Below are 25,170 nucleotides of genomic sequence, written 5' to 3' on the forward strand. Positions count from 1 at the left end.
AGCAGACGACGCGCCCTGGTCAATGGTCATGGACCAGTTTATTTATTCCAGGCCAGGGGGTCGCTGGCCCAATGTCCAGTTTTAAAAAAGTCCTTATTTCCCACCCTGTAACAACGCATCCTCCTTGCTCGTATCGGGCATAGCAGAGGCTAAAGCAGACTACGACTAAATCGTTTTGTCATTGTTACGTGTTATCATAGAGATACGCGTGTTATGGTATTTTTCATCACGAAATCCCCTAAAAATGATAAATGTGCTTATAAAATGTAAACGGGGAATGGAATTGTGCTCGAAAACCCGAGATAAGTAAATTTTTCAAATTATTGAGAGGGAATAAATTGACTACCAGTAAATTAAGTTTATTCAATGCAATAGGGTGATGGAACATAAGTTTCTTAAAGGGGCTGTCCGACGCCCTCTCCTTTTTTACCCACCCGCCATGTTAAGCTCTATGAGGAAGATCGTCCTTTGTCCCACTGTCCGAACAGCATCTTAAGCATGTAAGTCTTAATTTAAAAAAAAACTTTTAATATCTGGGCCTTCAAGTCACTTGCTTAACTCTCTTCTTATCGATACTTTTTAGGTCTTGGTTAAATCCAAGACGTTTTGATTAATATCTGTGACTTCGGTCTTAATTTTTATTAATTTTGTGTAGACACGTTGGTGATCTTATATTGATTATTTCAACGCTTATTTCTGCATGCCGTAGAATAGGGAGCTAACAGTTCTGACCCTGAAACGTCACACCCTTCTATCTCTTACTGGAGTTTCATCCCCCCTAACGGTTGGAAACAGTATTCTACGCGCAAAAATGCCAACCAGAGAAGGGCTGCGTGACATCAGACTATCTCTTCCCCCTAGCCAGTTGTTAGCTCCGTATAGGAAGTAGTTCATCATTCAATAGAAAATTGTTGAGAGATCGGAGCTATGGGAACGTCACATCAATATTTTTAGTCTAAATTGTATGACCAAAGCTGACAAAGATTGTAGTATCACACTATAGAGAGCTTTCAGATGGGATAGTAGTACGTCACACCCTCCCAAGTCTTACCGCGGTTCTGGTAGCCATATTGGGTGGTCTCAGCTTCATCCCTGCTTTAAGCCCACCAATATGGCGGCGTAAATTACGTCACGAGACTCGGCTCATCCTCCAACTAAAAGCTCTCTATTTCAGGTGGACCAAGACCAGATGCTCTATTAGAAATCTTTGAGCCCCATTTCCAATGTCATTGTTTTAACAAGATCTTATTCAAAATGGATAATTTCTTTTAACCTTGATAGGAAATGAAACATATTGAATATGCCATCTTTAGTGGCGTTCTAACTTTAACCTAGTTTAAAGAACTAAGATAGTATTTTTTGTCGAAAATGGCATTAAATTAGTAAACTAGCAATACTTTAGCAATATTTCGGGGTGAAAACAAATCCAATTTTGCAATATTTTGGGAAAGATGTCAATTCGATAATAATAAGAAATACAATAACAGGCACACATTTAGTTTTAATGTTATTAGCCCCGCCCTTAAGTACAATTCTAATTGGATTCAGCCTTTGGGAAATTGAAGTTGGTGTTTAAATGATTTGCCAGAATGCTAGGAGGTCAGGAAATGGAAGTATGCTTTGATTTATCATTAAATATAGGAAATAACAGGATTAAATTATTATTTACTTGTAATCATGAAATTAATGTTATTTTATGCCCTGTAAACTATTTTATTTTTAATAAATAAAGTTAAATGACAGTTACGGTAATTTATTGATGACAAAATTTAGGGTTAATAATATTATTTCATATAATAGTTAAAATACAAATAGGAATGTTTTTAAGTAATGCCTGTTTAAAAATTACTTTCAAGTACTAAATTGCATTAAGAATGTTTTTGTTTGACTATTTTCAAGTTTTTAAACACGCATGATTATGATATTGGAAGGCGCAAATTATTTATTTAAATAAAAATTTGGTTTGATACTTGCCACGTTTATTTACAGCATGTAATTTGGGCTTAATTTCCCTAGTTGTTATTTAATTATGGTATTCATTATAAATTTATTCCAGTCAATAAATATATTGTTTTTTACGTTTAAAGGTAAAAGTTGCATATTTTAAAGGGTTTTTCCAAAGAAAATTGTTTTTGACACCAGAAAGGCTTTTGAGGATAATTAGCGATTGCGTCCTGCTGCCAAAAAATAGACCTTAACAGGGAAAAGCTAAGAGTAACTATAATTAATTTTAAATGAATCTAAAATGTAAGTTTCACAATGAATGCGTGAGAGGGATTAAAAAAATGTTCAAGGACAGTCATACGTGAAGGTTGGATTTATAAAGTGAGAGACTTCAACATTATCGTATGAATGCCTTGAATAATTTTGTTAATCTCTGAAGTGAACAATTCAATGATGAAAAAATATTTACACACATTTAATCCTAGGATTGTCAAATTGAGACTATATAATTGCCAGAAAAATAGTAAGCATGTGTTTCAATATTATATTTTTTTAAGGTATAAAAAAGGGAAGGGGAGTTTGTTAAATTAGTCCTAATATACTTAAAGATGCTTTTTAAAATTGGTAGTGATTTGTTGGTGTAGAATCTGCAGTTTAGTTCAGAGAGTTAATGAGGTGCCTTGTATTTCGTTAGTGACATCTCCAATCCAGTTGATTTTAGGTTTTTTTCTATATTTATTACTATTGAACTCAGATGGCGTTGGGAGTTAATGTCATTAATTGTAGTTTTTTTACTGGTTCCATCGCGCTTGATTTTGTTTTGTTGATGTAGAATCTGCAGTTCAGTTCAGAGAGTTAATGAGGCGCCTTGTGTTTGGTAGCGACATCTCCAATCCAGTTGATTTTATTTTTTTTTCTATATTTATTACTATTGAACTCAGAAGGCATTACTGCTTAACGTCATTAATTGGCAGCAATTTTTACTGGTTCCCTCGACCTTGCTTTGTTTGGCAAACGTCCGTTAAACAATGTAATATACCATCATGGTATATTAGCTTTAAGGCGGTTTGATGAAAATGGAAATCCAAGGTTAATCAGTTGGTATTTTAGAGTAACGAGTGAAGTACTTGAGGTTTAATCGAGTGGTGAAGGAGGGGGGATTTGGGGTATTTCACCACCCGCGGACGCGGGGTAGTCAGTTCCTGCTGACAAGTCCCTTATTCCCTCAAAACTTTGTCGCCCAGAAGCTTGGCTTACAGGAGTGCGCCCAACTCCCAACATAGTCAAGCACATAATTTTAGTAACAATCCATTGCTGTTCTAAATTTTAACAACGTTGAGGCAACGTTTTGCCCGGAAAAGGTTTTTTTGCGAATCTATAGCTGTTATGAACTTCTATTGTGTTGATGAACTTGTAGGCACGGCTTGCCAAACCGTAACGTAATTATATAGGGAAACCAAAGAGTTGACATGTATTATTTGGCCTTGATACAGCTTGATGTTCTATAGACACTGACTCAAGCCAATTGAAAGATTATTTCTTTGAATATCTTTGCTGTTCTTAATCCAAAGACGCTCTCACTCTTTGAACACGCCAGTATAAAGTGTCTGTTATTTCGGTGGAGAAGTTGAATATATTTCTTGATTTGTCTATCGAAGTCTTGTTGCGGGTTTTTTTCTAATGATGATGATCATCATATTTTTGAGCTGTGTAGGTTTAGTCTTTTATTATACTGGTAATAGCTATGATGAATTATTTTTCTGTTGAAGCTTAGCATGTAGTTGTACGAAATTAGTCTTTAAATTGTATGTTTCAAACTTGAAAATATACCCTGCTTGTAGTATTTATTTTGGAATAATTTTGATCTTCGTTATATTAGTTACGTAAAGGGGCGGGGGTTGAAAGAAAACTTTACAATTTACTGGCAATTATATGTTCATTTAAATATAAGGGTCTATTTTTAAAATTTTGTCACGCAACTCTTAACTTTAAGTTTGGAAACAGTGCTGCTAGAACATGGCAATTATTGTTTTGCGCGTGGGTTACCAAAGGGACAATGAAAAGGTTATTAATTTTTGGGGGAAAAAAATATTCCAGAAGGCTTTGCAAATTGTACCCCTGTTGGATTTACGCAATGCAATCTGCCACGCAGACTACCCCAGCTGGTGAGAAACGCAAAGAGACTATGCAAAACTTCCTGGAATATTAATTGGAAAAATGGTTTAGTTGTTTTAATAACAAGGGTAATGTCTATATATATTGGTAACCACAATTTGGGAAATAATTTTCACACTTTATAAAAACAAATTATACAACAATAGTAGGATATTAGTTATAGGACAAATTAATAAGTTCATATGGCTTTTTTTAAGCCTAACTAATAAATAGTTTAAAAATCAATTTTTGTAAGTGGCATCGGATTAGGACGGGTAAACATTATTGATAAGTTATAGAAAGAAAAGGTTATATTAATAGATAATATTTAAACATAAAATCTTTGCTAATCTTTGATATTGTAACAGGATAATATTAGATTAGATTAATTTAATTTAATGTTTTTGAATGGTTTTAAATTGTTAATGTAAAAAAGTTATGGGCGTCTTAATTTAAAAAAAATAGCGCGCTTAAAAGAGAAAAAAATGGAAAATGCGAAACTGATATTTAGAAAACTCTTTGAATATATTAAATTTAATCAATATTTATTTAAAATTTGGATAAGAGTGTCTAAATCTCAGTTCAAAAAATCTGTTCAATGTTAACTAATAGGATGAGTTTGTCTCAATAGTTTCACCAGCTTATTAAAGAATTATATTTAATCACATAGCATTACCAACAGGGGTTACGTTTTTAGCGTGTTTTTTACATAAAACACAATTGGGGCAAGACTAATACAGAGTACTAAAAACCCTTCACTAGAAAATTCTAAAATTAATGCAAGAATCATCGCCTTTTTTTCGTAACAATAGCATGGCCCTACAATCCTCCCTCCTCTCCCTTTCACGGTTATTATAGTAGGCAACATCAAAATTACTCCAGAACCATCGTTAACCTTGCTCTAGGATTAACAATCTTACCCAGTCATAAATTACTTAAAAGGGAATATGAAACTATTAGTATATCTTTGACAGATATGATGCTCCTTTCTGGTATGAATATTGAAATTTTGGACTTTACTCGGGGTAATTTTGATATGGATTCTTCAAGCACGTTAGATTCCCTTTAATGCGTCTGGACTCTTTCCAAGAGCAGAACAGTGACGTCAGTCAAGTTACTGACGAATCTCTCCCTTTTTCTGATCATTGTATCACTGACCTCGTACCAGCCGTTGTCTTTTCTCACAAAGTTCACATAATGTCCCTCGGCCAACGATTCACCTTTATGAATAATCACCCCTTTAGTTTTAAAAAGCATCTTACTCATAGTGACATTTTGATTTTCAAAACTTGATATTTTGGTCGAAATCTTAATTGGTCGACCATCTTTGTAATCGCCACGGAGAAGACACAAAAATACGTACTTCCCGCTGGATATCAATACATCACGCTCTTGTATTTTTGGGTTGTTACAAAATACGCATGGCACCTCTGTTAATCTCATCCTTTTTTCTAGAGATTTCCAATCAATTTTATCTCGGTTTTCTAGTGGAAGATTGAAAATGTTGCTTTCAACAATATTCTCCGAATTTTGTTCAACTTGACAATTGGGGCATTTGGTAACGTTTCGCGACTTTGACCAAAAAATATCTTTCAGAGCTTTAGAGTAATCAGCTTCCATTTCTTGACTTAGTGTCGTCAAAAGGACCATCAAAAATTCACTGGCGTCTTGTTGATCGTTTAGCGTAAAATGATTTCCGACAGCCATTCTCAGTTCCAACCCTTTACGACTGAAGCTTCCTTGAGAACTCTCGATGTCGTTTATCGTGTTATGGAGGCAACGTAAAACTGGTTTTTCAACGAATGATCCATTGTAAAATTTAACCAATTCTCTTAATTCCGGCACTAATAAGAGTAGTTGCAAAACGCTATTAGAATAGCACGTTACTTGGTCATCGTTAGCTAAACCCTTCAAGGGCAAACTATCCAAATTCTGTTGGGTTTTCCTTTTCTTCTTCGGTGTTTCTGCACATCTCTCTTCCTCGCCTTCTAAAAGGCTTTTAGATAGTGTAGGCGCACTTCTTTTCCTACCTCGACTTTCTTTCAACTCCGTTATTTCCAAAAGAGGCAGATCTGGCCTATATTTTTTGCGAAGCCTGTTATACTCCATAATGGCTCGTCCATCCACCTTAATTTTAGTCGGATCGAACTGTAATAGATGGAGTCCGGCTAAGGACGTCACTCTCGATAAAGCCACGTACGCCATGCCAGTTCCGAATAAATTCGGACCCAAATCCATAATGGCGCATTTTAAACTCATGCCTTGGCTTTTGTGTATCGTAATAGCGTACGCCAGGATGACGGGAAACTGGGAGCGTTTAACGTAAATGTTTGCCATGAGCAAAAATTTGACGCAAATTTTCTCAACTAAAAAGTCAGTGTTAGCGTCATCGTTATTCGGTTCGCGATCTACTCTGAGAAAAATACCAGTAACGTTTCCTTGTTCGTCCTTCTTGAATCCAGTTACGAAATCCATCGTACCATTTACAACGCCTTTTTCAAAACTGATATTCCTTCTGACCATTATTCGGCAGCCAACGCAAAGAACTAACTCGCTCTCCAAACCGCCTGTTTTGGACGGTTCGTTTTGTAGCCCTTGCAGTCTCCTGAGAATGTTTTTATTCATTTTTCTGCCATAGTCAGCGAGTCTATCCTGACAAGGAATGACTTCAACTTTCTGGCCGTTTTTTCGCAGCATATCAAAGTTCAATTTTACGCACATGGCTAATTTAGGCATCAAACAAATTGGGTGAAACCCTTCATTGGACAGCTTAATGAAAAGGTCCATAGCCACCTCGATGTTTTGACCTCTCTCAACCAACCTAGTTCCTAAGGTTGCAACATCAGCTTCGGAAATATTTCCAATTCTAACTCTGCTTAGAATGTCGCCGTAACTTTGGTCGTTGGCTTGTCTAACATTTTGCGTTAGTTCATCGTATTTAAAAAGCTTCCAAAGATCACTTCCTCCGATGCAATTGAATCTAAGTCTGGCTTCTTCGGAAGTGATTTTGATAAACGCGGGATTTCCTTGAACCGGTGGCAATTGGAAAAAGTCTCCCAAGACAAGAATAAATACAACTCCACCAAATGGTTGGTTCATTTCCCAAAATTCGTTCAGCCTCAAGTGAACGTGTGTCAGTAAAACCGATGAGACCATAGAAATTTCATCAATAATTAACAGTTTTAAATTACCCAAAGTTTCTTTCATAATGCTCATATTGTCAGAACTTAGGGAATGGTATTCGGCAATACGCCCATGATCTACCGGCAACATTAGTAATCTGTGTAATGTTACGCCATTAAGATTCAACGCTGCCAAACCCGTTGGCGCGGCAATTGCCACGCTAGCAGGATTTTGAAAGCGTCGCCTTACGGCGTTGGCGAGAGTGTCGATAAGAAACGATTTGCCAGTGCCACCAGGTCCCGACACAAAAAGGCACTTGTTTCTACATTTTTCTCCCTCTTGGGAGAAGTGATCCATGATGTGATCATTAATTCGCCTTTGATCCGAGTTTAGTAACGCCACATTGTTAACATCAGTCTCGAAATTCCATGGCAGCTTCCACATCAGCCATCGCGTGTTCGGTTTCGATAACAATTTCCTTCCCTTGCAGCGCATTTTCATTGTCGTCACTTTCAGTCTCCGAGACTATGGTTTCTGGCTCTTTCGCCTTTTTAGAAGCCTTCCGTTTCTTTTCAACTTCTTTGGAAACCGAGAGTTTCTCGTGGTATTCTCTCATGTCTTTTAACACCGAAAGCGAGTTTTCGAAAGCATCGGCGTATGTTTCAAAATCGCCCAATAGCTCAGTTTCGTCACGCCACGGTTTGAAGAGGATCAGTAGAGCGTGACAATACTGTTCTTTCTCCTCTATCGGGTCGTGAATAAAGTGCTCTATTATGTACGGCTTAATTCTCTTTCTCATGAAACCCAGATTGTTTTTCAACAGGATTACATTCGCATTTTTCTCGACACCCTCAGAGCGCATCGCATAATCGTAAAACTGACCAAATTCCCGCAAACTTAGATTTTCCAAGCTGTCAGGACGATTCGGATATTTGTCGTCGACGAACCCTTTTTGGCAAGTGTCCGTGCTTTCGGGGTCAGTTTCCCTCAATCGCGCGAGTTCCTTGTAACCTTTCAAAATTCTCGATCGGTTTTCTTTCAAGTTAGTGTTTATAAATTTAGTGCTGTCAGACTTGTTGTAAAGGTCTTGGCCCAGCATCATATCGAGAGCTTCATAAATTCCTATTTGCTTGCACGTCAAAGATTTCAATCTATAGGCAAATAATTTTTTGGACAAACTTTCGTTGCCTAACTCGGCAAAAGTTTGGTCCATGTCAGCCCGGTCTCCCTTTGTCACGTAAGCCGTGACATAGTTTGCCACTATTTCCGATTTGTCAGCGACAAATTGCAAATCCATGTTGGCTTTGGAAGCCAAAAGTAGCGTGGGATTGTAATCATTGATTAAAACTTCGTGCTGTTTTCTCGGCAAGTCGTACAGTCGTTTCTGCACCTTTTTCATTTTACGGTGACAGAATTCATAGTAGCAATGTTTGTTACGTTTCGAGGGAAACCGTAACGACACACTTTCAATCCTTTTTTAGAATTTTTCACCTTCTTATAACAACTGGAGGTGCATTTGTGAGTTTGGAATTTTTTTACCAGCCGGTGTAGTTCCGGACTTACCGATGCTCTTGGCATCGAACACGTGACGTATTTTTGCACGTAATCCAAAATAGTCTCGGTCGAAGAAGTTCCAATCTTTGGAGCGTCCTTGGCCCACAAAAGCATATGGTAGTGAGGTAAACCCCGAGATTGGTATTCAACCCTCCAAAAATGATGTTCTATCATGCCAAGAACTGGATTTTGCTTACACAAGACAAAGTTGTTTAACAGCGACCGCACTTTGTTGTGAAAGTGCAAATTGACGCTAAGTGGGTCTAAATTCAACAATTCAGCCACCGTCATCGACTCTACTCCTGGAACGTCTGAATTCACTTTTCTCAAGTGATCGTGCAGTTCCATATCATCGTACTCGGCCGGATTAAAAGTTAGAAGCCAGGTGGGAGGACCAAATTCCCGAATCATCGCTAAAACGTATCTAAGAACTTTATACCAGTAGTCCTTCGTTCCTCGAATATGACCCAAGAAAGTAGCTAAATTACTCTCAAGTTCTTTATCGCCAGATTCAACTCGATTGAGCAAATTTTCAACCCCAATTGGCATGGGTTTTTTAACACGAAGAACGTAGTTCAAACTGCTAGAAATCGCTTTCATTTCGCATTCTTGATAAGAATGGAACAAATAGGCGTAATCTCGTCTAAAAATTGGACTTTTGTTCAAAAGACGGGATAAACGATACTCGGTTTCCGTTATTTTCCCAAATGGTCTATCATCGTGCTTGCCAAAGCGACCCCGAGGGAACAAATGAACGAAGCTCATGTATTCCAGATTTTTGTCCCAAGTGCTAACCGGCTCCGCCTCGACGCGCTTCATTTGGTAAGCACCCAATAAATCCTTCGGTGGTTGGACGTTCACCGGATGAATAGAGTAATGATCGTACAGATCATTGGCTTCGCCTTCAGAAAGTTTTCGCAACAAAGCCTCGGGCTGTGTTAGAATTTTGTAGGCGTCGCCTGTTGCAAGGCTAGACTGATTTTCATCGTGCTCCTGCATGTTCGAAGCGTTTTGGTCACCTTGGACGTCGTGACTACTATCCGCTGGTCCTTCTGTTGGAAGCGCAGCGGAAGCGCGTGTCAACGCATCAGATCCATCATTAATTAACGCAAGTGGATCTGTTACGCTCAGTAATTCTTCGGGAGTCAATGAATTTTCATTTCCATCAATTTGTTGCGTGCCACAAATATAATCCTCGTTCATTGTCGAAATATCAATGTCTTTGTAAAAAGGGTTTATCTTTTTCAGCACACTGAATGCTTTCAACACTTTTTCGAGGCAAACAACCTGTTGCCAAACTTTTTTGTCCGCTGTGGGAACGCCATTGACCAAGATATGCAGTTCGTGATTTTTGGGCAATGTCTTGGGAATCATCTTCAAATTTTTCTCCACGGGTATTGGAAGATAAATTACTCTTCCCTTCAAAGCTTTAACCGTGCCAAACTGCATGTTGGAGTTGGTTTTGGTGCCTAACCGCACCACAGTGTGGAAGGCCTTCACAAGCTGAATTAAAACTTTCTCAAACATGTTTAAACTGGTGACATCTAGTGGAGGATTGTCAACCGCCAAGTTGTTCAGAAAACATCTGATGGGAACTTTACCCTTTCCCAAATCCGTAGCGCAGTAACGACATAGTAGCATGTCTGCTTCTCTCGTGTCGGAATTATTCATTATCCAGCCAGCTCTTAAAATCAGATAGGCCTCGTTCTCAAAAACAGCTCTGTTTACCAGTTTTTCTACTGCTTTTAAATCAGATTTTTTCAGTAATCTTAAACAGCAGTCGCAGGGCGTGTCGTGAAACTCGTTGGTGTTTAGCATTGCCCGAGCGAATTGATTCTCGTAAAGACTCAAGATTTGACTTTCATCATGACTCGGCTGAGGAGCGTTAACGCTTCCTTCGGGAGCATCGTTTTGTTCCTTATTTAAATTTTTCCCACGTGTAGCAAGGGTTTTCCTTAATTCCGCCATGACATTCGTCACAGACTCGTAATCACCACTTTCAATTTCAGTTGAGATTTTAGTTAACGCGTTGAGTAACGCTTTGACGTGATAAATATTATTAAGAATATTTCTAATTCCCGAATAGTGAGGAGCCAGTTCAGCTAAAGCACGCAAATGACTTTGGCACTCTTCGCTATCAGCGCAGTAAGAAGTGTGTCCTAGGAACGGAACTATTCTCACCACTATTTCGTCCCCATCTGGTGGTATAGACACGTTTGATTTTTTGCAAAATTGTTTTCTTAATTCGCAAAGGTCCAAATCAGAGTCAAAAATTTTAGTCAAAGATTTTTCATTCGCATTGGCAACTGTGTTTACGAAAGCTAGTACTTTTGCAATGGCTCGAGTTCGAACATTACAAATATCACTGCATTCCCAATATACAGTTTTGTTTAAGGTTTCAATAAACCCACCTTCATTGATCACAAAATTTGCTTTTGGATTCTTCTCTTCAGTTTCAACAATGTTGAAGAGATTCGTAACAACACCCGACTCATTAACTTGTAAAACTAGTTCAACATTACTAGTTGCGTTATTGTTTTTCATGTCAACGATATTTCCCATTTCGTCAACAAACAATTCTTTAGTCGAACTGGTAGCACGGTCTCACAGAACTTTTCTTATACTACCATCAGAATCCAATTTAAAAATTTTGCCGTAATGTGACTCATCGCCATTTTTCAATATTTTACCATTATTTCCAATCACATAATAGGTAGTTTCATGAAAATAGGCCTCTTTCATGCTACTGTGAAGCCTTTTCCCACCCACAACTTCTGCCAAATTGCCAGGGTCAATGGACCCAATTTCTTTGATTTTCTGAACAAAATCCTTAAATTCACTAACAATGCTCGTTAGTTGGGCGTGGTAAGCCGAATATAATTGCCTTTTCAAATGCAATATTCTACCAGCTAGCACTTGGCATTTTAGCTTGTGAGAGATAGACTTCGTGCGTTGTTTTTTAGTCTCACCGTTAAAAGACTCTGACGCCACCAGTCTTTCAGTTAGACGTTTGACTAAAAACCTTTTATAGCTTTCGGCTATAATTTTTTTGTTTTTCGTTTTGAAAATCCCCGCATTGAGGAGCTTTTTCGCAAAACCAAATTTATCTACTTTAGTTGGTTTATGTTTGGGTTTTAATTTTTTTGAGCAAAAAGCAACATTAGTGGTGCCACCTGGTGCCATAGCCCTTTTACAACCTTTTGCTGTACCAAGCGCAAGTTTACGCTGAACATAGTTATTTGCATTTCTTCTCTGAAAATTGTCTTGGTTTTTCAGATATAATTTCTTATTCTTAACTCGCTTAGCTTTCTTTTTTTGCAAAGCTTTACTGTTAACTAACAGTTCCAATTTATTTTGGGCTCTTTCTTTTTGCTTTGCTAAGCATTTATTTTTTCTCTTTATTTTCTCCCGACAAAACATTACGAAAATTTACGAATCGCACAAGAAAGCAAATGTTTTTCAACCTCTGCAGAGTTGTAATCAGTTCAAGCAGTACCGTATTTGACACGGTTTGCAATGGGTCACAAAGAAACCTTAATCCCACACTGGAACTTGCAATTTGGATACACAAAGAGATCCAATTAATGGGAACACAAAGAACCCAATTAATGAGAGCACATAGAACCCAATTAATGAGAGCACAAAGAACCCAATTAATGAGAGCACAAAGAACCCAATTAATGAGAGCACAGAGAACCCACTTGCCAAACACAAAGAATTGGCTGAATAAAAGGTACACAGGGTACCTTTTAGGCGCACAGAAAGAACCCAGTGTCAAAAAAAAAACTTCTGACAGAATTGCAAATTGTAAAAAGAAAAAAAAAATACAATATAAATTAATGAAGATAATATAATTACAAGGGAAAGTGAAACCTATTAAGACTAAGAGTAAATAAGACAATTTCACAATCTGAAATGAGAACAAAAGTTATTGTACTATAGGAACATTAAAAAACCAAAAATACTTAAGTTTATAAATCATATAAAACCTTAAAAATTAAGATTCGTGGCAATTAATATTCTTTTACAAGTCTTCGGAATTGTAAGAGAACGGAACGACGTGGAAATTGTAACAATTCCCGCCAAAAAAGAAGCCAAGAGAATAAGCTTTTTTAATTTATTGCCCTCTGGAGTCTGGAACAGTAGCATGGAGCAATTATACCTGGAAACGTTTCTGTAAAATCATGCTATCACTCCAGTTTAATTGCTCTATGGTACTTCCCCTAGCCCGGGGAATATTTTGGCGGGAAAGTACTGTTACTTATTTACTTGTTAAAGCAAGCCGTTTATCAACCTCGTAAGTATGTTTTAAACACAATTTTTAATAGTTAAAATTATTAATTAACGGGTTTTGAAGCTAAGTCATAAAATTTGAAGTTATAATGTTTAAATTTATTGTCAAATTTTATACTAGATAGAAAGTAATTGATTGTAAACTATTCAATAAAATTTCTTGTTTTTCGGTTTGGGCTTAGTAATGGAAGGCAAAAACATTAAAGTTGTTAATGCCTACTTCTACGGCGGCGGCGGCGGCGGTCGCGGACGGGGCGGCCAGGGCGGCGGTCGCGGACGGGGCGGAGGACGAGGCGGCGGTCGCGGACGGGGCGGAGGACGAGGCGGCGGACGAGGTGGCGGTCGCGGACGGTGGAAATGGGTCCGCACTTGCTACAAGTGCAAGAAGGCCGGCCACATAATGCGGGAATGTCCGCAAAACGGAGGTACTAAATATTTTCGATTGCTTTTCCCAGGGCTACCTAAAAACTTCTACGCACTTCGTTAAAAATCTCATTTAGGGAAACTAGTTTTAAATTTAATAAAATGTTATAGAGAGCTTTCAGTTGGAGCCGAGTCTCGTGACATAATTTACGCTGCCATATTGGAGGGTTTAAAGCAGGAATGAAGCCGAGACCACCCAATATGGCTCCCAGAAGACTTGGGTGGGTGTGACGTACTACTATCCCATCTGAAAGCTCCCTACTGAATTTAAAAAAGACAGTGAAGTTCCCTGCTATCCCTAGGTAGCCCTAATGCAAGCAATCTTAGAGCCCTTTATCGCCATGGCTCTCATAGTGTAATTTTGCTCTAATATTGGCAATGGGGTAGAAAGATATTCTATGGTATAAAAGTATCTAAAGAAAATGGGATATTAAACTGAAATTGTAGGACTGAGAAACTCTGCATGTAAGACCAAAATGAATTATAAAAAAGTATATCGTACACAAACCAGCCAAAGGTGTTAAAGGCTCAAGCATATATATAGTTGACTTATATACGGTTACATGATAGGTAATGCAACCACCACCACAACCACCACTACCACCACCACCACCCCAAGCACAACCACCACCACCCCAAGCACAACCACCACCACCACCCCAAGCACCACCACAACCACCACCACCCCAAGCACCACCACAACCACCCCAAGCACCACCACCACCACCCCAAGCACCACCACAACCACCACCACCCCAAGCACCACCACAACCACCACCACCCCAAACACCACCATCCCAACCAACAATATGGAAACATCACTGTAAATATTTTGTAAGTATTAAACCACATTTAAAAAAGTTAACACTTTTATTATATTGGGGCACAGGAAAAGAAGTTACTATTGGGGGTTTTTTTTTCATTAATATCTTGAAAGCCTAAGTTTTAAATATTTTTGCATTCTCAATTCTTTTCTTGAGTTTCAATTAAAAATTTTCATTGAAGATAATTTTTCTTATATTTTTTGTAGCATCATCACCATATTAATTTTCATTCAATTTTTTTGTCAAAAAGCATTTAACCAAATAAATTAATTTCATCCAAAATTATTGCATTCTTTTTAATTCATTTTAATGGACTAATATTCTATTCTTATTAATCCATTTTAGAAAAGTTTTATTTCCTTTAAAATAATAAATGGTTACCCCAATCATTTGTTTATGCTTTGAACGGGAGAAATGGTTTCCCAGCCATTTTGTAATACCTTAAAGCAAAGCGCGGGTCCAGTGGATCCCCTACAAGTTTGCTTTCCTCCTGAACTCCCGTTCTGGCTTGGCAAAGGTTAGTGGGCGGGATTTATATGGGCACTTATAAATCCCGCCCACAAATGCCTCCTGCCTTCTCCAAGCCAAAACTGGAGTTCGTAAGGAAAGTCAACTTGTAGGGGATCCACTGGACCCGCGCTTTGCTTTAAACTTAAGACACTTTTGACCAGCAATTACGTTATTCCTTGACTTAAAAATGGTTATCTCTTGAACCAAATAATTTTTTCCATCAATATTCATCTATTTAATAAATTAAAGGACCGTTCTAATTAATCCATTTTAATAAATTTTATCCCTTGAACTTAAGAAAATGTTTCCCAGTGATTTCTTTATCCCTTGAACTTAAGAAAACGTTTCCCAGTTATTTCTTTATCCCTTGAATTGAAGACTCATTTTCCCAGCCATGTTGTTATTTTTTTACAAAATTCAATTAACTTTCCCATCATTATTCCATTCTTTTTGATCCATTTTAATAAATTAATGTTCGTTCTAATTAATCCATTTTAATAAATATTATCCCTTTAACTGAAGAAAAGATTTACCAGTCATTTCATTACCCCTTGAACATAGGAAATGATTTCCCAACCATTTTGTTATCTTTTGAAAAAATAAACTAACTTTTCCTTCCTTATTCCATTCTTTTTGATTCAAAACCATTTAGTTTTCCAGTTTTCTAAAAAATGGTTGACCCGTTTGAAGCTACAAATATATTTCATAAAAACATTTTCTTATCCCTTTAACTCCTATTAACAGAAATAAACAATTTATACCAATATGAATGTATCATTAATTGCTGTAAGCAAATATTAATAAATGAAACAATTTCTTTATCAACTCGCGTTAATCAATTTCTTCAATCTTCATAACTCAATGAAATTTTGTCGAATTTTAAAGCAAATAAATGGTGTAGTTTCGATTAAACAAACGTTACTAGATGGTCCCGTAGTCCAAGAGTGGGGTTGACAGGGTTTATTTGTTTATCAGTGTGTAAAGGGATTTAATTAGCCTCTATGCCTAATTGCTAATTAAGTCATAATTGTCCAATTGCTAATTCCAAATCAATTAGTTGCCAGTTAATTAGCACAGCTCTGGTTTTTTTGGTGACACGGTTTTGTGATCGTGCGACTTAATCAATCATTTATTCTACCAGCAATTTGACAAACAATTTATCTTCGTAGCAGTTATCATTGGCACCTGGTGAGAATTAAAAACAGGCTATTGCTTATTGTTTTCTTGGGCAATGTTAAAATAATCATTATATAAATAAACTGGTCATCGTTTAATTTTTTCTTAGGCAACTAAAAATAAGCACTAAAAAAATAATAAAAAATTTAATAGTTACCCAACAAAAATGATTGGAAGAGTCTGAATAAAAAATATTAATTGGTTTGTTGACAGGGTTTAGTGATCGTGTGATCTATCGATTAATTTACCAGCAATTTCAACGAACAAAATGATGTACGTATTTGTTATCATTGGCCGGTGACACCAGTTTAGAAACCTGTTAACAAACCCTTATGCGTAGAGTTTGCAAAAAGACATGAAATTTAGCACTTAATCTTAATTTTTCTCAAAATCCTTAAAAATGGTCCTAGAAAAAGGTTTAAATTTTCATATGCAAGGCCTAATACCGTTTTGCTTGACTGCATGTCGCCGTCAAATTCCTTTTAAAGCCTAAATCATACTAGTATCCACCCTTGATTTTCATTTCGTAACACACGTTGGATTCCTAAACCTCGACGCGCACGATTAGAAGCATTAAAATGCAAACACAACAACACACTGAGCGCATACATTTAAAAAAAAACCTCCTTATACATTAAGAGCAGTATGAAGTCATATCTGAGAGAAATAGTAAATAAAATTTCTCACTACAGCTGTTTTCAGGGCTAAAGCGACCGAAAGACGGCGGTAAAGAAAAATTCTCCGGCCCATTAAAGGGAGAGAACGAAATTCAAATGCAAGGCGCGGTCATCAACAAACAACATTGAATTCGTTTTACGCAATTATAATATTGAAATTTTATACAATGAAGTAATATTTAAGAAAACAAAGCACTACTTTCAAAGTCTAAACTTAAGTACGACGATACGAGAAGGCGAAGTAACGGGCAACGAGAGGTAAACATTTTTTTAAAAGGCAAAAATTAATGGTAAGCCAAGGCTTAGCGCAATTTCACCGCCTTAAAAAAGTGCCAAGTTTAGAAATAGATTGTGGGACAATAAAAAGGTGGAAAATTATGAAATTAGGCTTATGTTAAAGCTTGAAACCTACTTTATATTATATTTAAAATCCATCCATGAGAAAATCCTCAAAAAATATGAAAATGGCAACGAAAAATGACCCACTCTCAAATTTTTTTCCCCTTAAAAAAATGGCGGCCACAAACGGGGTAATTTATCACGGCGGCAATATTAAAGCAGTCTTATCACACTATCGATAGGTCATTTCAACCAAAAGGCATTAAGAAAAAACAATCGGATTATTATGACGCAACTATACGTAAAAAAAGGCCAATATTGGTCGCGCTGATATTTACCAATAAAACAGCGTATCCATGCGAAAATATCGCAGATTGGGGTAGTTTTTAAAATTTAAAATTAAACATACTTAAAATTAATTTTTCTCAAAAACCTTAAAAATGGTCCTAGAAAAAGGTTTAAATTTTGATATAAAACCGTTCCCAAACGTAACAAACGAATATTTCATTTCAAAAGGGTGGCGACAAAATGGCTAAATTTGAAAAAAACTCCATGTTATTTCTATGGGAAAATTTAACTTTTTCACCAAAATGGCTGATTAATTTATGGAAATGAAAACTACCCTTAGCAACTTTATTTTTTATACAATAAACTAATGGGTGGATCTTCTTGAAATTTTAACCACATATTGAGGGCCCGAATTGTAGTTCTGTGAAATTTTTTCAAAGCAGTTAATACGATACAAAAAAAGTTATAACCAATCAAAAAACCATCCTTATACATTAAAGTCGGTATGAGGTCTTATCTAAGAGAGCTATCGCTCTCCTAGAATATATTACGATAAGAGAACTTTTTATTTTTTTAATAATAAAAATTAATTAAATTAATATTTTATGGGTGTTATAAGATTTAAGATAAGCCAACCAAAAAATTAGAAACCCATTAAGTCTGGCTTATCTTTAAACCGTCCTCGTCTTTTATACTTTAATGTCACGTGACATTCTAGGCTCTGACCATGTAAACATGGCGCTCTTTTTAGATCAATCATGTTCTTATAGTGAACATGGCGTTTAAACCACGTGTATGACAAGGGTTATTTACCGCACGGACCACGTTGTCGAATATGATGCTTTTGCCAAACATTGGCGCCATGATTGATTCACTGGCGCCATAAGAGCACACGTCATGTACGTTTCACTGACGTCACAACAATATTGGGGGAAAATGTTTGATTTACTGGCGCCATAAGAGGAAAAATGCGGTAAACGCCATGTCTGATTCATTGACGCCATATTTATTGGTGCCATCTGGCACGATGCTGGCACTGGCTGACGCCATGTTCCCAAACAAATACTTTCTATCTACTGGCAAACTTGGTTAGAGTGGCGATAATTCATAATCGAGTATCGAATCTTTGTCGTAATAATGCTTGTTAGATGTTATGGCACTTTATGCGTATATATATGATTGGTCTTGTGTAATTTGAAACCCTTTCCAAAATATCCCCGTTTGCGTTTAGATATTTCAAAAAGAATAAGACGCCTTTTTCAAAATATTGCTGTAAAATTTGACGCCTTTTCCAAAATATTGCCGTAAAATATGACGCCTTTTCCAAAATATTGCCGTAAAATATGACGCCTTTTCCAAAATATTGCCGTAAAATATGACGCCTTTTCCAAAATATTGCCGTAAAATATGACGCCTTTTCCAAAATATTGCCGTAAAATATGACGCCTTTTCCAAAATATTGCCGTAAAATATGACGCCTTTTCCAAAATATTGCCGTAAAATATGACGCCTTTTCCAAAATATTGCCGTAAAATATGACGCCTTTTCCAAAATATTGCCGTAAAATATGACGCCTTTTCCAAAATATTGCCGTAAAATATGACGCCTTTTCCAAAATATTGCCGTAAAATATGACGCCTTTTCCAAAATATTGACGTAAAATATGGCGCCTTTTTAAAAATATTGCCGTAAAATATGACGCCTTTTCCAAAATATTGCCGTAAAATATGACGCCTTTCCAAAATATTGCCGTAAAATATGACGCCTTTTCCAAAATAATGCCATAAAATATGACGCCTTTTCCAAAATATTGATGTAAAATATGACGCCTTTTCCAAATATTACCATTAATTTCCAAATATTTCGCGTAATTTTCCATAATTTTGCCTTTACGTTCATTTGCTTCCTAAATTATTTGAAGCCTCTTGCAAATATTTCTAAAATACGCCTTTTCCAAAATTTTGAAGCTTACTTCTTTTACCACGCAAATAAAATGAGACCTTTTCCTAATTTTTTCTCAATTAAAGTCCACTTTTTCAAATATTATTAGCATAAATCTCATAATTTTTGTAGATTTACCATTTCTTAGTAAGATCTAGAATAAGCTATAACACTATTTTCGCCGCGAGTCCATTTGGTAAGATCGAGCTCGGCTACATAAGAGAGAATTAAGTCTCTCTGGCTGCAGACGACGGAGTTAGGTTTTTCTGCAATTCTCGGGGGTTATGGTAAATACATGCAACACCCCGTGGTCTAATTAGTCAGAAACCGCTGTTAGTTGAGTTAGTTAGATAAAGTGCAATCCTACCACTCCGACCAATCGCGTAACGCCGTGCCTTTTTGTTAACAAAATTCTCGTGGCACGCTCCATGTCTCACGCCACAATTTTCACATCACGCAAATTTCTTCAAGTCTCGCGATAAATTTTTTCAACACGGAGCGTGCCAAGGGAAAATTGTTGATAACGGAAAACGTACCCCCACGATGCGCATTCTTTAACAGTGGTAAAACGATATACCAGAAAACACCCATTAAAATAAGTACTGAAGGTCAGAGTGAATAGCCCCTCGATGCCCTAACAAAAATCATAACTCTTAATCCTTTGCTTACGTTATAATTGTAATATCCGAGGCCCCAGCTAGCCTAGTACCTTCTTTTTAAACTCATCTCGATTTTTGGAGAAATAGACGTAACTTCCAATAATAAACACCGCCTTAAAACCATTCTAAATATAACGTCGGTATATACTTTCTATTGCTTCTTAAAACTTCCCCCTCGATTTCTTTGAATTTTGAAAAGCGTGAAACCCTCATTGTCGATGGGTGACAGGAATTTTAAAGGGAGTTTTAAACAATTCTCAATGTTAAACTTTACTAGTACAAATAAATCCAATTCTTAAACTTACTGTTATAATTCCCTTCCATTTAAAATACACGAACGAAAAATTTTATACTGTCTTAGGCAGTTCTCTTTAACGACGCCGCCGCCAACACCACCACCGCCAACAACCGGCCAGGTCAAACTAAGACCCACATCGTAGATGTTCATCATACGATGTGTCTAAAATCTATCTTCACAGCTTGTTACGCAGATTATATAACTCGAGCGGCATCGTGTTCTGGCTTATCGTTCGAGAATCACTTCTTTCCGGAACTTTCTGGACAAAATAAGTAGTCGGTGCTTTTAACACTTCAAGTTCTGATTCTGATTCAACAAATAATGAAGCTCAAAAGCAGAATTTATCAAAAGCATAAATATTTTATGTTGCAATGGATGTTGCCATAATTATTGCAGTGACACGGTAAGATTTGAAGTTGTGCTAGGCCTAGATTTTAATCGAATTTATCTTAACGGTAATAAATCTTAATTGAGAATGAGAGGAGAGAAGGTTTAATAAAACTACTAGAGAAAATGAGCAGTGAGAGGTGTGGAATATTATTTAAACCACCTAAACTTATTTTGTTGATATTGGGCCCGTGACTTAGGAATCGTTATGGCTTGCTCGTAAATTCCATAAAAAACTATAACGGTTTAAGTGTCGACTTAACTCCCGAAATAATTCGAACAGAGTTCTTAAAAAAGAAAACTTTTATTGACTAGGTAAAAACTTCTCGACCGACCACCTTAAACTTCCAATACATTCTGAATTTCTGATTATATTTTTCTCCTGTTTTTTCTACCCAAAATTTTCCCTTTTTTAAAGAGAGTGAGAAAACCTATGAGTCGGGGTTTATACAGACCACCCAATTCTTAACTCTTCTCTCTCTTATGGAGGATCTTACCCCCAACTAGAACGTTCCATACTACTTTATAATACGGGGTTTTGTTTACCTGATTTACCAAACCAAAATTAAATCGAACAAAATTAAATTGAACAAATATATTTTCGTCAAGATTAGTGAAACATTTTCAATTTTATCTTAATTGAGATAAAATAAAATAAAAACAATTTATAATTTTTTTAAACAATTTATAAAATTTTTCAAACAATTTATAATTTTTTTTCAAACAATTTATAAATTTTTTTCAAACAATTTATAAATTTTTTTCAAACAATTTATAAATTTTTTGCACAATATACTGTAAGTTCTTTCAATATATTGGACTAATTGAAACTTACGTCTCTGGGAAACGCACCAAATACATCAGAAGACACATCCGTCTGATATTTATGCCCTGTTAAAGTCGTCATATCTTTAAAATAAAACTGGCTTGATGTAGTTTTCAGTTCGGTGGACTTATAGAAAAGAGCTAAGAGTGAGTGATCATAAAAAAGTCACGTTTCAAAATCTGTATCATAAAATGTGCCTGTTTACATTTTTTAGGAATGAAACTTGTCTTACCACTATTTTCACATGATTGCTGAACAGGCCAAACCTAAAAATAGACAAATGCTTTATGTAATTTCCGTGCATATAAAAACACAAATAAACTTTTTGCACTTATGGCTTTCGTATAATACTCCGAAATATCAGTTTTACATACGATAAACAATCTAATAATAATAAAGGCCTTGCTAGAAATGTGCAATGCGGCTTAGGGGTAAAGGACCCTACACACGCTCTATAGAAAAAAGCTTTCCGCCAAAATTCATGAAATTTGAATGAGCGATAGCTAAAGCTAGGTTCTCACTCGGCAGAAAAATTACGACAGAAATAAGGAAGCCGGCGGTAGAAATTTTAACTTCTGTCGGTCTCCGACGGCAGACCGTTCACACTCGACGGAAAGTATCTTGTTACGTGATCAATGGGCTTGCGTTTTCGCGCAATTAGCGACAAGCCGTGAGATAGAGTCAGACACGAGTGTGGCGAGAGAAAACGAAAATGGAGGATTTGTCAGTGATGATCTGAGTATTTTAAGCATTTACAACTTCAATTTAGTTTGTTAGATAAACACTTTTTTAATTATATTAAAGCTTTTCATATTATTTACTTACTAATATGGATTAAATTATAGAGATATGGATATTTTCTAACCTCTATAAATATTGCCTTGTTCACACTGAATCAGAAGGTTTTTAGTTTTTCATGAGTGGCGTTATAAGGCCGAAGAAAAACTACGCATAGGTTTGCGAACATTCAAAAAATTACAATAAAAAAATATCCCAACAGCCTGTCCATCATCAATAGCTCGAAATCTCATTGGACGATACCCCAGGGTTACGCCGGGCTCGACGGAAAAAATAGAACACGATTTCTGTCCGAACGAAGAGCATTTGCGGCGATCTCGGCGTAAGAAAATTTCCGCCGAACCCATTTCTGCCGTGTTTCCGTCGTGTTTTCTGCCGAGTGAGAACCGACGTTGCTGATAAAAACTATTAATGGACACATCCACGTACAATGAAAAGCTTTGTTGCTAAGAGATCTCGAAGTTCGACATGAAACCATTTTATCTCACATTTGCAGAGTGCTAAAATAGTAAATGAAGTACGAAATATGATTTTTTTATTCTGGACGTTGTTATCTATACTCTCATATGTGTAAAGGCATTTAGATTATTTTAAGAAGATGGTTTTATTCCCGCTTTTCTCCCTCTTTGTCCGAAATGAAGCTAATTCTTTTGTGTACTTAAAAGTGTTAAAACACCTAACAGTTTCTTTGTTCATTTTTCAGTATATAGCTTAAATGCATTTTGGCTTTATAAAAAAAACTGCTTTTCACATCGATATCATTTGGGCAGGGGGTTCTCAAGTAATGAAAAAAGTAAGTATACATACTTATAAACCAGCTAGGCCTGTGCGAGTCCAGTTTTTTGGGCTTCGAGTCGAGTCTCGAGTCCTAAAAAAAGCTCTTATAGAATCTCGAGTCGAGTCTTTTAACTGGTATCGAGTCCTAAAGTCAGCTTAAAAACTACGTCTCAAGCCCAGTGTCGAGTCCTGATAAATTATATCAAGTCCCAGTCGAGTCCTAATAAATTATTTCATGTCAAAATCAAGGCTAAATATTTCCATATCTTTTATTTTTTACTCCTCATTTGTTCAAATATCACAGCTTGGATATTAAAAGTAACAAACGTCAATAAACATGTTCTAGCTGACGTCAAATTTTTGTCCAGTCACCTGTCTTCTCTAAAATCTAAATCGGTAAAACCCCCACTAGATACCGCGCTCTACTTAAAATTCCGAGTCACCGAGTTCAGGCGAAATATGGATAAAGGATGAGCGTGAGGAAATTTGTTTTGACGCTAGAAGGTAGGCTACTCCCTATCTCCGAAGGCAGCTTATTCGATATATACTTTGTCGCAGCTTCGGTTGTCAGCACGGGAAAGCTAGGCCTCTATGTAATGTCGGCTTGTGCGGTCGTGTTTTGAGCATATGTGGGTGGAAATTCGGTGTGGCGCGTTTGAGATTCTTCTTGCGGTCGTGTATTTCGCGACGGACAAAGAGGATTCCAGTTGGAATAGTGGTATTTTTCAGTGTCTCTCGAGAGACCTAGCTCAACTCAATGGTCGTAGGCCGATCTCTGTTCTGGGCGATTTTAATGCTCATCTTCCTGACCTTGATGGGCGGGACAATTTGACGGGCCGCCGACTTGTTTCGTGGGTTTTGGATCATGACTTGACGATTGTAAATACCCTATCTGAAGTGTGCGCTGGCCAAACCACATGGTCGGCTCGGGGAATGTCATCCACCATTGACTATGCCCTTGGTAGTGAGCGGTTTATGTCTCTTCTATCGCGAATGGAGGTTGATGAGGACGGTCTTTTAAGCCTGGGAAGCGATCATAACGCGATAACCTTGACTTTAAACGTTTCCCTGCGGGGTAGCGCGGGTGTAGGTCCTGTGTCAACCACTTCGCGGTGGCGAACGAATGACTCGCGTAAAGTCGAGGCCTATAGCAAGGCAGTCAATGAAGCTTTACTTCGTGACCGGGTGACGACGCTTGATGACTTCCAGTCGGTCGTACTCGCGGCGGCGTCCGACCAGCTCGGCCGTTCGGCGGGGAGAGGTGCGCGTCGACCCCTGAAGCGTTGGTTTCACAATGAGGTGAAACAGGCTATAAAGCGACGTAAGGAGGCTAACAGGAGGTATCGTAGGGCAGCTCGTGATGCTCGTCGGCCCAACAGTGCTGTTTCACCTCACTTCCTTGATACGCTATGGCAATCGTACCGCTCGTTTAAGAGGGACGTGGTCCAACTCGTGGCGCGTAAAATTGGTGACGTAAACCGGGAGACGGAACGATTGGCGGGGAAGAAATTTTGGCGGCTGTTTAATACGCCGCCTGCGAATCTGGTCGTGGCGTCCGTTAAGGCGGAGGATGGTGTTATGGTTCTGTCTTGCCCTAAGGACGTACATACGAGGGTGGCTGATTTCTTCCGGGCGGAGGAGGCTCGATTCCTTGAGTACCATGCCTTAATGCCGCTGCTGCCTGCTCAGGGGGACTGGGTTGTGGAGTCTAGTGACTCTCTCTCTGTAGTGTGGTTTTGTTACCAGAAGTTGATGCTGCGGGGAAAGCTGCGGGTGAAGACTCTATATCGTACGAACTTTTGAAATCTCTGGGGGGTCGTTCGCGACAAGTCCTGTGTGACCTGTTTACTGATGTTATAGACCGGGCCTCTTTTCCTCAATCATGGAGGTTAACTGAAATTAAACTCTTGTTTAAAGGTGGTGGAAAAGACATAGAACACCTATCATCGTTCCGTCCAATTGCCCTTTCGCAGTGTCTTTCGAAATTGTTTGTCGCGATCTTAAAGGCTCGGCTAGCAACATTTGTCGAGGAAGGTCGGATTCTTGGTGAGATGCAGAATGGGTTCCGTAGGGATAGAAGGGGGGCTGATAGTCTTTTTACTGTGACGCAGTTGATGGACATTTCTCGACTTGAGCAGCGTCCTCTGTTCCTAGCTTTCCTTGACCTCCGCAAGCTGTA

The 25,170-nt window shown here is 37.5% G+C and overlaps 1 protein-coding gene and 2 long non-coding RNA genes across 7 annotated transcripts; 2 read left to right on the forward strand and 1 right to left on the reverse strand.

The window, feature by feature from the left end:
- Nucleotides 1-264: 264 nt before the first annotated feature.
- On the forward strand, nucleotides 265-12,281 carry LOC149716466 (uncharacterized). Of its 5 annotated transcripts, none has more exons than XR_016371580.1 (6): nucleotides 265-500; nucleotides 2,088-2,325; nucleotides 2,384-2,467; nucleotides 5,554-5,656; nucleotides 5,731-5,910; nucleotides 12,248-12,281. It is a non-coding gene; the product is annotated as an uncharacterized LOC149716466 (long non-coding RNA). The 5 variants fall into 5 exon arrangements; XR_016371586.1 differs by having other exon boundaries at nucleotides 2,110-2,325; XR_016371575.1 differs by lacking the exon at nucleotides 265-500 and having other exon boundaries at nucleotides 1,954-2,325.
- A 28-nt stretch (nucleotides 12,282-12,309) lies between these two features.
- On the forward strand, nucleotides 12,310-14,680 carry LOC149716467 (uncharacterized). Its single transcript, XM_089844860.1, has 3 exons — nucleotides 12,310-13,493; nucleotides 14,062-14,130; nucleotides 14,661-14,680. Exons 1-3 carry the CDS (start codon nucleotides 13,253-13,255, stop codon nucleotides 14,678-14,680), a joined length of 330 nt encoding a protein of 109 aa, XP_089700986.1. The 5' UTR covers nucleotides 12,310-13,252.
- Nucleotides 14,681-15,731: 1,051 nt separating this feature from the next.
- On the reverse strand, nucleotides 15,732-16,563 carry LOC149716468 (uncharacterized). Its single transcript, XR_016369419.1, has 3 exons — nucleotides 16,448-16,563; nucleotides 16,159-16,330; nucleotides 15,732-16,010 (listed from the first exon to the last, which is right to left on the reverse strand). It is a non-coding gene; the product is annotated as an uncharacterized LOC149716468 (long non-coding RNA).
- Nucleotides 16,564-25,170: the final 8,607 nt, after the last annotated feature.

The sequence above is a fragment of the Phalangium opilio genome, unplaced genomic scaffold (assembly GCF_054372755.1).
Source record: "Phalangium opilio isolate 3A_F unplaced genomic scaffold, DU_Popi_V2 ptg000009l_1, whole genome shotgun sequence".
NCBI lineage: Eukaryota > Metazoa > Arthropoda > Arachnida > Opiliones > Phalangiidae > Phalangium > Phalangium opilio.

What these genes read in the sequence shown, in the direction of transcription:
- LOC149716467 (XM_089844860.1), top strand. Translation starts at nt 13,253, where the DNA reads ATGGAAGGCAAAAACATTAAAGTTGTTAATGCCTACTTCTACGGCGGC. An exon ending in GGAATGTCCGCAAAACGGAG is followed by an intron (nt 13,494 to 14,061) that starts GTACTAAATATT and finishes GTTACATGATAG; the next exon opens with GTAATGCAACCACCACCACA. An exon ending in CACAACCACCACCACCCCAA is followed by an intron (nt 14,131 to 14,660) that starts GCACAACCACCA and finishes AATCCATTTTAG; the next exon opens with AAAAGTTTTATTTCCTTTAA.